General features: G+C 32.8%; 1 protein-coding gene across 1 annotated transcript; it reads right to left on the reverse strand.

Moving 5' to 3' along the window:
- Nucleotides 1–9,780: 9,780 nt before the first annotated feature.
- On the reverse strand, nucleotides 9,781–12,615 carry LOC143917732 (zinc finger MYM-type protein 1-like). The gene has a single exon (XM_077439313.1). It carries the CDS (start codon nucleotides 12,613–12,615, stop codon nucleotides 9,781–9,783), a length of 2,835 nt encoding a protein of 944 aa, XP_077295439.1.
- Nucleotides 12,616–14,707: the final 2,092 nt, after the last annotated feature.

Raw genomic sequence — 14,707 nt, forward strand, 5'->3', positions numbered from 1 at the left:
ATTCGTGAGCATAGAAACGCTATAAATCCGATATTTTTCTCTTTTGCATTGTAATAATGCTCGTTAATGAGAGCTTTATAATATAAATTATTTTTTATTATTATTTTAATAAGCGAAATCTTTATTAATTCCAATGATATTCACAAAGTAAATAAACAAAGCAATATTGATAATTATGAAATTAATATTTTTTTACAAAATAGAAACTAACACATGGGTACATATGTACAATGTATGAATGTATGTAATTCTACATACATTTATTAACTGGCGTTATGTATTATTTTCCATATATTGTACTGTATATATCTACGCATTCCAAATAGAGTATTTTCGAATAAAAAGACACTTTTTGAAATTGCATCTTCGGCTTTAAATGGCGTTAAAGTTCAGATGAAAATTCTGCAAAAGTAAAGGCGTTAACGAGCCGTCGAATAAGAAAGATTTTCACTATCGGTGACGCGATCAACACCCGAACAACTTTCCGTACAATTTCGAACAATGAAACCGCATGAAAACTACACTATCGATTTTCCCAACGGTTGTGTATCTCCCCCATCCTACTCGTCCTTCTATAAATCTTGCGCTTATCTCCTTTTAAAAGCGAACGTGCCAATAGAAAGAAAATAATTAAAAGCGCCCAGAACGTACGGCTCAATCAGTGATGATCCCTCTTTTGAAAGCGATTTTCACATTCGGCCGTTGAGAAGGGGTGTCCTTTGAAGTTTTCCCATTTTCCGCGAATTTGAACGCTTTTCACTGGGAGCTTTTGTGCTCTCTCTAGGACGCTGATGGTTGACGCGTCCGAATGGGAAGTCATCCGAGGTGCCATTGTTGAGTAATATCTAGACGAGAAATCTAGTTCTGTTGGTGTAGACTTGTATTGTGTTATTACACCATTTTCCACGATTGAGACGTTTTCATTCCCACCCATACGGTGAAAGACATTTCCGATCGCGCGCCGTATATCCGCAATTTTTCTCCAGTTTTTCCGAGAAGACCGACACGGTGTCTCGATATCGATCTATTATTGAAAGCGAACGTAATATTATATAAGCATAATATGATATGCATATGTATTATATGTACATATTCATATGTGAAGAAATTTCCTCTGCTCTTCAATATTGAATATTAAATAATTTTTTCAGACTTCATATCAAAAACCTGTATAATAATTATTATTCATGTTTTCGATATGAAGTCTGAAAAAATGATTTAATATTCAATATTGAAGAGCAGAGGAAATTTCTTCACATATGAATTTAGTTTAATTATAATTAAACGAAAAACATATTTTTCTCTCATAGGTTATCCAATTCATATTTGACGTTTAAGCAATAAACTACATGACGTTTAAATAACTAAATAAATATATGTAGTTATTTATTTTCTATAATAAATCTTTAATTTTATAATCAGTCTCTTGATAAATATTCTCTTAAATGAATGGTCCTTGATAAAACCATTGTGAATCATCTTCCTCATCGTCTGACGAATAGTCCTACGTTTCAATTTTTACAATCATTCGAAAAATGGGTAATCATTTTTTCATATAAACTTACATCTATCATTTTTTGGAATGGAAAATTATTTCAGTTCATATTGTCCGATTATAGAGTAGAATTATTTTTCCTTGTATCGATATCCGACATTAACCATCCAAATATATTTAATACATGTTATATCCACCTTTTTTTAAAACTTAGTTAGTTACAAAGATTCAATCAAATCAAATTATATTTATTAATGATAATTTTTAATCGAAAATTTAAAAATTATCATTGAAACAAGTTTACATAATCCCATTATTCAGCTGCAACTCGTACAAATTGACTGAAGCGAGCGGTAAATATTGCACAAATTAAATTTCCTCCCACTCCGAACGCGGAACAGCCTTAGACCGACTGTCTCCCCTAATGAAAAAACTTTTCCCGAACCCCTCTCAAGCGTTCCCGTTCGGAAGCAACAGGGTTAACGTTTTCGCAAACTTAGCAACACTTCACTATCGCCACTAAGCCAACCGTATTTAATTCGCTAATTGTCTGAAATAACGCTGTACAATTTTATAAGCAAACTTTCGCATACCTTTCTCGCCTTTTAATCCTGTATATTTATGTATATGTTTTTAGAGCACTATGAAACAGAGAGGAACGTGCGAGATAACCGACCCTGGCAATTCTACGATATCTTTCAGAAGCTCACAGGTAAACTGCTGAAGGAAAGTGAAATGATTTATGGTGAAAAATTGGCAGCGGTCATCCGAAAAATAAGCCAGCAATGACTAGGCTCAAAAAACGCCATTAATCATCGTCGATTTTTCTCATACTTGTGCATGAAGATTAATCGACGCATAGATAATTATGTACAATTTGAAATGATCGGCGACGAAACTCGTATAATAAATAACGAGATTACCGCTTTAATAATAATCATGCACATTTTGTTATATCGGTACGCTGTTTCCACATCGCCCACACAAATTTAACAGATTTTTACCTATTATGTAAATCAGAGGTGGACAACCAATTTTTCAATGTCGACACAAGGAAATGAAATTTGTCATACAATTTTTCATATTTTAAAATTATTATGTTTTCGTGTACTTAGCTATTCCTCGTTTTATTTGGCGTTCACTTTCTTGGTCATTAAACTTTATAGAAGTTATACGATTACAGCGCTTGGATTTATGTCATACCTGACATTAACGTCTATAATGCCGGTTTTTAATACATGTAAATTGTTCTAGAGATTCATACAGGAAGCTAATAATTAATTTTTCATACAATGCTTTTCTTGTTAAGTAAACTTTCTTCAGAAAAATACGTAGTATATACGGAATAATTTAAAAATTATGATATACATATATACGAAAAATTTTAATTAATTTTTTTATATAATTTTTTTTCTTATATGATAATAAGACGCACCGATTGATTAAGACCGTAAACACGCGTGTTATTTGAAACAAATGATGTCACACAGAAATGTTTTTCTTTCCCTATTTAAATGTCTTTTACTTTTGCGTTAATTCTTTCAGTCGCTTTTGATCAGCGAAGAAGTAACAGGTGCGTGTGTATTGAGAGCAGATTTTTTCGTAATATATGTATGTTTAATTAGTTTCAATTACTTTCTGTGTGAAATTATTTTCTTTGGTATAAACTCTAAAATATTTCAGATTTACATACCTGTACCGTTTAAAAATGAAGAAGGGACGAGTAACAAAACAACGAAAGAAAATTGTACTCACAATAAAACAGAAACTTATATTAATTGAGAGATTCGATAATCCACGTTAAAGCTTTCTGAAGAATATAGAGTTGGTGCTCAAACTGTTCTAGATATAGTTAAATAAAAAAAAATAAGTTACAGGCGTTCGCGAGAGATTGTGATAGTTCTGCAGCTCTTTCTAAACCAAAAATTATGAAATTTTTGCCCCATAATGTGACATCTTTGATTCAGCCCATGGACCAAGGTGTTATATTATCGATGAAACGTCTTTATTTAGGTCTTCTGAAAACTAATGTTGAGGAAGATAACAACCTGATCAATTTCTGGAAAAAAATGACGATATGGATGATATACACGGAATAGCACAATCTTGGTCAAAAGTAAAGTCAGTAACACTTAATGGAGGAAAATCGTGGAGAAAGATTCTTCCGGGCATGGAAACAGATTTAGTGGATTCTGAAAAGAATGAAGCAAATGATATATCTGAAATATGTGTATTATTGGAAAATTTAAAATGTTTTGAAAATGTGGATAAGGAAAACATCGAAGAGTAGCTCCATCATGATTGAAGTGATCCTGGTTTTAAACGCATGGATGATCCATGTATCGTTTCTTTAGTTTCTCAAGAGGAAGAAAATGAGAATGACACTACAAGTGAAGAAGATGCCAGTGTTCACATTAGTCATAAAATATTTGAATATAATGATATAATACCTTTAAGAAAAATTTGAAGTGATACATCAACGTATCCATTTTTTTATATTTTGGCAACAATAGTACTAACTACTAACGGCCACTTATCTTGCTTAACTATGAGCGTTTTTTTTAATGAATAATGAGTATTAAAATTATGAAACAAAAGTTTGTGTTGTAAATATGATATTATATTCAATAATGACGATTCGGATTATCCGTGTTTTTCAACTATCCGTGCCCTTCCTCCCAGCATTAGCCCGGATAATCGAGTGTTCTGTATATGTATATAAATTTAAAGATTATAAATTTAAAATTATATTAAAATAGTGGTGACATAATGGGTAGAACGATTTTGCCAATTCGATGAGGAATTGTTTCAACAATGAAATCAGTTAAATTGGAAATTTATGAAAACTATACACTTTACAAGTCACAAACATTCAGGTCTAACCAGAAGCACTTCAAAAATACTTCCAAATATATTTTTTTTGATCAATATCAACCCAGGGCTTGAACCCGGGGACATTTCGGTGGTTAGCATCAACACAACCACCGAGCTATATATGTACCTGGTGTATTTATTTGCCCGCTATCAAAAGCCGGAGTTTTCTTTAAATTTAGGATCACCAAATTTTTTGTATACTGTCTAGAAGTTTTCTAACTTAAAACCATAGCTTACGAACATTCGAAAGTACAAATAAAATTGGGAAGAATATATTTTTACACAAAATTAATAAGAAGACCTCTAAAATTGAATAATTTATCTGCAAGGAATGACGACAAGGTTGCCCAGCCCTGAATGAACCAATTTTGCAAGTTTGTGCGTGACGTGTTGCGCAACAGGCAAGTTATATCAAGTGAAATTGATTGATAAGAGCCCGTTTATACCTACGCGATAGCCGTGTTCAAAATTTTCGACAGAAAAGCGGATCAAACCTTCTGGGACGAGTAAACTTACCATTAACAAATTGACGAGCAGCCGAATTTAGTCCGTATTTAAAACGCATATATGTATTCGCGTGTCGTTCGCTTCATCGAAATTTATATTTAGCGCCTTAGCCTACATTGTCTGCTTATATTTAGATATCACGAAATCATGAATATTAATTTTCCACCGCTTTTCCGGCACATATACACATTCACGCACCATATTTATTACTCGAATTTCGTACGCTTTTAATATAAAACACGAAAACTCGACACGTGTTGTTACGAACGCTGTGTTTCCACGAGGCGGTGGAAAACGGGGGGTGGAAAACACCCAATGGGACTTTGTTCATAATCGCAGGACGTATGCGAGAATGAAAATTAAAATTCAATTTATTTCAAAAGCGGCCGTGTTTATTATGAATGAAATTACAAAATGTTGTGTTTGTTGGTTGTATTTTGTTTAGACTGATTTTCTAATGAATTTTTCATCGGTCGACACGTTTCCTTTACACGTTTAATAAATAATTTACACGCGTCACCGATTTGACACTTGACGTACGTATTAATGTGTATCGTATGTATAAATACGATATAATGGCAGTATTCCGTGTTGGTAGAATTTGAGAATTTTTCCGGGAAAATTTGGTATTTTTTTTACCAACGTTTTGTATGTACATACATAAATAATTAAGAGTAAACATTCTGTGTAAATGTTTTTCTTTTTAATTGCCCAAAATAATATGTAATTACAAAAATCGTTACACTAATAAAATTAACTTTTTGAATTCTTACTTTAAAAGAAACTGCTTTTTGTAAAGTGAGTACTTTTTTGTTTTGGCTTCTGGTTATATTCACGCTATGGTTTTTTACTTTTTTTTCAATGCATTGTTCAAAAAATGAAAAGAATGTCCATATTTCTCGCTAAATAAAATCTTCCGAGGTTAAATCGCAAAAGCTCTCTTTTCGCTATCTCCAAAACATAAACAACCGTAATAGCCTCCTTTTGATTTTGATAAACATAAATATACGGCTTCACTTTATATGCTTAATATTTGTAGGCATACATACGTACATATATCTGCATATAGTATATGTAGGCGATCTTGAGATTGATATCGGTGTGTTTCAAGTCGTCGGTTTCCCGGCAACAATCCGAGTAGCTTCAATCTCGAAACGGTGTTAAAAGCCCACCAAGACGAGGGTAAACAGAACAAGGAGGCCCTTGTTAAATGACGACACTGAGGATATTGTAGCTGTATGTATTTGTATGTACATATGTATGTACTTTAAAATAACGAACTCACTTAACGTACACACGCTAAACCAGATACACAAATAGCCCCCTTTGTATCCAAGTACAATATTGAGTACAAGTGTGTGTGTGTGTGTGTGTATTATCACAAAAGATTACTTCAAATACGAAATGCGTCTATTAAAATGTTAGACAATGCATTATATGGGTATTATGTTCGTATGTGTATATATTGGAAATTTCAGATATTCAATAATAATGCTTCATTTGCAAGTGTACTTCAACGGAATAATAATTCTCCATTATATGTAATGAAATTCTTTTAGCATTAATGTACTCCGTACATTGCATAAATCGCTCAACACATGTCGCAAATACTTCAGATAAATTTCCTGTGAATAACGCAACTACATACATATGTATGTATGTATGTACGTATTCATAATGAAGGTTTCGGTCTTGAACTACATTTTTACGCATCTACAACGGTATTGGTCTATGTAAGTTTTATAATTAAAAAAAAACCAGGTCGCCAATCGTTCTATGTACATTTATGGTCAACTTAAACGGTGATGGTCGAACACCTGTAGTATAATTTTTTTTTTGAAAATATTATACACATATTTATGGTAAATGCTTTATTTTTCTATCTATACAAATTAATAATATCGTATTCAATTTTCTTATCTTTCTCTCGATAAATATGTATGTACATACATATGTTTTATATATTTATTGTTGATCCTGAAACAACCTCTGTAAGTTAACTTAAAATAGGAAAATATGATAACACAAAAATGAATAAGATCCTTCCTAATCTTTTACTGAGATCCATTTTATGTACTGTGTATGTATATCCAAAGTCATGTTGATCTTAGTAAAAAATCATCATGGATCTTATCTATTTTTGTGTTATCATATTTTCTTATTTTTAACATGGAAATATTCAAATTTTCCAAAAAATTAACTGTCGTTTAATCTATATAGAATATACATATACTTGGGGGAAAAGTGGCATAAGCGATGGATCCAATTTTTTTTTATACTTTCCTATGATACCATTTCGGGTTGCCCCTGAGCGACACGTATGAGTATTAAACTTGTACATATATAAATTTATAGATTACTATTTGTTTTACCCGGCTTCGCTCAGTATTTGTAATATAAACAGCTTAAACATGGCGAATCTAATAGGAAATATTCATTTGTTTTCTAATTAAATTTATTTGAATCGAAAAAAATATAATATTCAACCAATTGAATTGTTGTCATAGAAACTTTTTTTTGTTTACGAAGTTCCCAACCAAAGATCCTTACATACACATGTATATACATACTTACATACAAAGTCTCTTTTGAAATTATATATTAGATATATTTTTTAAATCATTTACAAATAGTAGTGACGTAGTGGGTAGGATGGTTTTTGCCAATTTGCCGAGGAGCCAATTTGGATCATAAATATCCAAGTCTTACCAGCAGTATTACAGATAATACTCTGAATACATTATTTTCAATCGAGTTCAACCCGTGGAATGAACCCGGCAACATCTCGGTGTTTAGAATTAACGCAACCACCGAGCTGTACTGTTGCAGATTTTTTATTGGTTTATTTTACATAGTTGAAATGAAAAGGTGGTAAATAACTTTTCACTCACGCACGAATGTCATACCATAAAATCATGCATCACTCCTGATAAAACAACCCGTCCTAACCAAGAAAGTCTGACGTTCTGGCGATTAGCATTTTAATATCCCAGGTGCCGTTAGATGCCATAAACAGTCAGGACTTCTTTGCCATTTTGCGACCGTGAAAAGGCCGTTTAATTGTGAATAATCGACGAGAAATAATTCATTATCTTCGCCGACAAACCGGGAAAACGCGCTCAAGGCAACGCGATTGTTCTCGTTCTCGTTTCGGAGCGAAAATCTAGCACATCTCATCGAAAATTACGATATTGCGAAAATTCATGATTCTTATCATGTCCGTTTTGAATTTTCTCAAGCACTTAAGTGTTACAAAATATACCAAATACTATATTGATATTTCCTCTGAAAATTCCACACACTCGCAAACAAACAAACACACGTGTACGAATTAGTGAAAATGACGGAAGAAAGAAAACAAACAACGGTGTGTTTAAATTTAAAGGCTTGGATTTTTCTTCGATGCTATTATTAACATTTTACAATCCAAAGACGTCGAATTTAACTTTCGACTTGCTAAAAGCGTTGTCAGTTTTAATTTTAAAATATCGCCGTAGCCAATTTCCCGGAACGACCGTTTCGATATTGTACCTATGGGCTGTTGTTGTTCATTGATTTCTCGCCGATTGCAATTTTTCGCTCTTTCTCTCTTTCCTACTCTTTCTCGCCGGCGTCCTCGCATTATCTGCTCCGATCATTGTTAACTTGGGTTTTAAGTGTGTGTATTTGCGATGTTTAATATGTGGGTTCGGTAGCCGGAGGCCTCGTCAGGAATTTGTCTCACGCGCGCTTTAACAGGAAGAGGTTAGCGTGCTCGGCCTACGCAACAGCCTCCGAAAACAAAAACTTGATCTTTTCCTGTCGATTTTCATACGTCCATCAACATCATCGTATAAGCAATTTCGACCTTTCCTTATGAAAGATCTCTTTCGCGCTCAGAATAAAATAACGTGATTTATAACATTACTGGTAGAATGCTTTGAAATTAAGAAATGTTTCTCAAAGTCTGGTCATTTGAAATATTCGTAGGGGTATAAAATAATAAGCAAAATATATATTTTTTTTTTCATAAATTCGTGATATGTTGAAAGCGATGTGTAAACTTACATTTGTAAACTTGCAAAAGGATTTAGAAGATTTTGTATGGATAGTAAATCTGTACCTCAACAGTTTTCAAATTTTAGAACAGCTCATTAAGCTCGTTGACGCACAGCTCATTGAGCTGACTTAGCTTTGAAAAGAAAATTTGAAAACGATGAGATAACTATGTATGTATGTATGTATCAATGACGTGCCTTGAAAATCTCCCTGTTTTTTTATCGCCCAGCTTTACTTACGTGTATGCAAGCAGGATACAATAGGACTCGATATGACGTCATCTAGTCCCCCCGTATCCTACTCGCGCACACGTAAGGAAGGCTGTGCGATAAAAAAACAGGGAGATTTTCAAGGCACGCCACTGGTATGTACATATCTATTCGGTATGTATGTATGTATATAATATTTATTTATTTAACATACATGGGGAAGGTGGCAAAGCCGATAAGACCAAGAGGTTTGACTTACATATATGCAGTGGCGGACTGGGACTGAAATTAGTACATGCCAGGAGTCAAAGGGGGCCCCCAGGGTTAAAAAAAATTTTTCCTCCCCCCCCCCATATATAAAAAAAAAAATCTTTTTTTTTTATCACGCTAAAAATCTAGGGTAAAAAATAAATCAAATTTTCAAAAATGCACGAATCAAAAATAAAAATTGCAATTATATTTTGCAATTTTTATTTTTATTTTTATTAATTAGAATATACACATACTACACGTCTTACTGGCAATTAACAGAAATACAAAATGTATATAGGAAACTTTATTTACAAGATAGGACTGAACCGAGATTCAACAAGGACATACACATAAAATACATAATTATAAAAGAATAATAAAAAATCTAAAAGAAAAATTGGAAAATTAAGAGTATATTAGCAAACGTTTGAGTCCTTTCGACGCTTGTGCATATCTGTTAATAATTTCTTCTGCATCCAAATCATCTAACATTTGCTTCTCAATAGAAAGGAACATAAAATTTTCTAAATTTTCTTCAGACAACGTATTTCTCAGTCTGTTCTTAATTATTTTTAATTTTGAAAACGTCCTCTCACATTGCACTTGTGTAACTGAGAGTGTGGAGACGATTTTGTATAATTCATATAGGTTATCATACGCTTTGTCGTGTAGTCTGTTCGACGATAAAATTTTTAAAACGCACGATGGACATGTTCTGCAAGTTTTACAGCTGCTGCTGTCATCCTCACTCTCACTAATTTGAAGTAATAGCTTCAATATATCAAAATTTGAGGCAAATGAAACCAATTCTAATTTTACATTGCCTCTTTTGATTAGTGGAAAGAACTTCACAACACCATCCAATGCAATATCATCAAGGCCTTTTTCTGCAATAATTTTAAAATTAGCTGGGTCCAACCAAGATAAATCTTTATACAACTGCTTGTGATGTATAAATCGTGATTGTAGCGATTGGACAATGCGATCCATTATAAGGTTAAATACAGTTATTCGAAAATCAGCCAGAGGATCCGAAGAATTTCCTTCATCATTAGTTACTTCATCTGCCATTCTTTTCTTCTTCCTTTGTCTTTTAACAGGCAACGCTGTTTCTATAGAATCAATTTCCAATGTTTGATTTTCATCCATATTAATCATTGAAATCATATCATTACATATTGTTACGAATTCGAAAGCCTTACTGTGAACATTATGGAATGTTCTTTTCTGTTCCATCAACTTTGTTGTTGCTGTATCTACCAAACTCCATGCAGTAAACATATCTAAACAATTTGTTTGTAAATAACTAGACAAGGGGGCTGTGGTTTCAAATATGTACAAGTAAGTAAATGCTGTCAATATGGTTTCAAACTTTTGAAGACTCTGGAGTAAATAAGTGGCTTCGTGCTTCGTTTTTGCATCAAACTTGTCTGAATCCTGTATCATTGATAAGCATGTAAGTAGATTTACGAAAGTACTAGCAGTGGGATCATTAAAATGTCCAAATATTGTTGTTGCTGCATTAGATTTTCCCGACCACCTGGTTTCACCAATTAGTTTTAATCTTTTCATCTTTTCTTGCCCCAGTTGTTTTTCAACAACTCCTATCCACACAGACATTCTCTTATATGATCCATTTATAAAAGTTGCTAAATTTTGAAGCAAATTAAAAAAAGAAACTGCAGACACACAACATTTTGTGGTTTCAGTTACTACCAAATTTAAGACATGGGCATAACACCATATATGAACATGTTGATCTGCCATGTTAGCAAGTTTACTCTGCAAACCATTATACTCTCCATGGTAGCTTGCAGCACCATCGGTGCTATCAGATATACAATTTTTAGGGTCAATATTAAGATGTTGCAACTTTTCAGTCAATAAATTAAAAAGTCCCTGTCCTGTACCATCATTACACGGCACAATTGAAAGTAGGCGCTCATAGACAATGCTTTTATGCACATACCGAATAATGATGCTAAATTGATCGATGATTGTATTATCCTGTGTTGAATCAACCTGGATAGAATAATATTTTGCTTCAAAAACTTCATGACTAATTCTTTCTTGAATCATAGTTTTCATAATATGGATTAACCTATTAACAGTTGTTTTGCTCAAGTAGGTAATTAGTCCACCACGGCCTTTATTTCCCGCCTTTCCTTGGTGCTTAAGTCGTTTCATTCTTTGATATGACTTTTTTTGCACTGCAGAAACGTGAGCTGCTATAATGGTGTCATATTTTGCCATCAACTGCACTGAAGCCAAAAAATTACCATGATTCGAAGCTTCATCATCCAGAGTATAGGCCGATTCATTTCTGTGACTTCGAAAAGAAACTGCTTGCTTGCCTAACATCTTTATGATGTCTATAATCCTCATGACAATACTTCTTTGCTTTAGTACCTTTTCTTTCTTTTGAATTAATGATGACGCAAAAAAATTATCTAATGTTCCATTATTAACCACACTGATATATTGATGAACATTTCGCACATGGGTTGTTGTCGATTCGTGCACAGCCAAGTTCTGGCTAATACGTCTGTAGTCACTAAAGCCATGTACAAATGATGATGAATCCGATTTGGGACACTCAAACGCTAAGCAATATGAACAATATAAGCACTTATTTTCTATGTTATATGTTAGCCAATTTCTTGGGACTGAATCATTCATAGTGTTTCTCTCATATAATCGAGCATCAAATGGTAGATCACTTACAGGCTGAAATGGATGTTCAGCAAAAAATTGTTTCAGATTGTCTCGCGATGGATATTGAAATATTCCAGTAGTACATTTTTTTTCTTGTGTAGGTTCAATAACATCATGTGCCTCAGAATTTATGTCTGAAGTAATATCTAATTCCTTGTCACTAGTTGAAACTATAGGTATATGCGCGGATGTTGCAACTATAGGAAATATAGTCTGTACAGATACCGGAATAATGAAGCCTGAAGTACTGGGCCTGGGTTGATTAATATAGGATGCACTTATTCTTGTCTCTATATCCAAAGAATTTCTTTCTTGTTCTTGCAACTCACTTGTCAATACATCATCGCCATGAGTATTGTTTCTTGTTTCTTGATTATTTGTTGCGCAACTGGACATTGATGCGGGAAGTGGTTGTGGTACTATAAAATCTGTAATAGATCTGCAATACTTGGCTGACTTCTGTTTTTTTGTTTCTTGGCGTTCTTTGCGTTTTAGTGATCCAGATTTATACCTTCTCTTTTCCATGTTAATAGGGGTAATATATCTGAAAATCAAAACCGATTTATATTTTTGCAAAGCAGTTTCTTCTCTTTTTGTTTTTACAGGGTTTATTATACGATTTTTTTAATTCTTCGTATTAATAAGGATTTTCATTCAATTATAATTATATTTTTAATCGATGCTAATTACAAATTCATTATATGTAAAATAACACTGCTCTACACGAAAAATGGTTCAGAGACCAGATATGAATTTTCTTATAGATATATTTACAGTGAACCCGAATCTGGTAATAAAAAATGTTGGTTGGCCCGAGATTCGGAGATACATACATATGTATATGTGTTTTTTAAATCGCGCGATTTTTCTATATCTTGGTGTTGTTCGGTCGATGTCTCAAAATCTGTCAATTTACTGTTCAAAATGAATATTGGAATCTATAGTCGGGTATTTTATCTTTCATTTGTAGTACTTTTCAGCTTTCAAATCTCTCTAAATAGTCGTCCAGTTCAAATCAAAAGTCAAAAGTACGTATTTTCATTTGGGATTTTTTCCCATTGTTAATACTATTTTATATTGAGTATTTTCTATTGAAACATGTTTATTGAGATAGTGTTCTGGCCACACTATTTTTTTTTTCGTTTAAAAGGGTTAATCGGAAGTGTGCTGAATTTTAAATCATTTTGAACAGGAAATTGACAGATTTTGAGACATCGACCGAACAACACCAAGATATAGAAAAATCGCGTGATTTAAAAAACACATATATCTCCGAATCTCTAGCCAATCAACATTTTTTATTACCAGATTCGTGTTCATTGGGCATAGATCTATAAGAAAACTCATATCTCGTCTCTGAACCAAAAAAAAGTCGTCATTTGTCGAACATTGTAATCAACGGGACTATATAATATTATGTTTTTGTAGTTAATATATGTTCAATTCATCATCCAAGACTATTATAAAACGATTGAATCCACAATTAAATCGACTACCATGGCAGGTGTTGTCAATTGACTTTTAAATATTTAAATTATTATGGTATAGTAAGAAGATTATAAATGATGTTCAATCGAACACCTCGTATCTGAATCAAAGAACTACATAATTTTATATGCAAAAGTTACCAATATTTGAAACGAATTCAATGAATATAACGAGCCTATCCCTTTAATTGTTTGGTTTTCGGGATTAAGGATTTCGTATGGTTACAATTATTTTTTTAACTGATGCTAATTGTAAATGCCTCTAAATGTAATTTTATATTCCCCATGGGTTTTACCAAACTTTTAAAAAAAAGGGAATATACCAAAATGTATTATGGATGATCCTACTATGATGCTATCAGTTTATTTTTAAATGGCCAACATTTGCATCGATTTACCTGCTTACACAATAAGGGTGTCTCGATACCTGGAAAACATCATGTAATACATTTTTTTACGCAGCGAACAATCAACAATTAACTATAATTATTATTTAATTGTCATGTCTATAGAAAAATTTATGTTATGAATAGATGATCTTGCAATTGACAATAATACCCATGTCAAAATAAAAATTTTTGCAAGTTTCATATTTATGCACCGGAAGACAAAAATGATTAGTAAAAATACGTTTTAGCAAAAGTGGACTTTTCGCTACCTTTTCGAAATAAAGGAAAAACCACAATTTCGTTTTTTACGAGATATGATAGGTAAAGTACATTTAGTCTTACTTCAACTTTCGTTGGAGACATTCATCCATTATCTGATCAAATTTCATCCGATCTGTTTTTTTATTTATTAATTCGCGACTCCTAACTATTGAACCAACTGCTACGTATACATAATAACTACGACCTGGCCGTCCTTGGATTTATCACTTCACGACTTATCTACATACATACTGGACTTCCCACTACACATCTAAAGCCTGGACCGCCCTTGGATTCATTCTTAGAGAGTGCAGTTTTTAAATAAATGTATATATGTATGTATGTATATAATTTTTCTTCTCATTTTATTATTTTGAGATTTTTTATAGTGCTTTGGTGAAATCTTAAAATTAAATCGTATTGGGTAGGATACCCAATATTAAGAGAAGCAGACTTACTTAATCGCTTTCTATTTTCAGT

This window comes from Arctopsyche grandis, chromosome 10, assembly GCF_051622035.1.
Source record: "Arctopsyche grandis isolate Sample6627 chromosome 10, ASM5162203v2, whole genome shotgun sequence".
NCBI lineage: Eukaryota > Metazoa > Arthropoda > Insecta > Trichoptera > Hydropsychidae > Arctopsyche > Arctopsyche grandis.

What these genes read in the sequence shown, in the direction of transcription:
- LOC143917732 (XM_077439313.1), bottom strand. Translation starts at nt 12,615, where the DNA reads ATGGAAAAGAGAAGGTATAAATCTGGATCACTAAAACGCAAAGAACGC.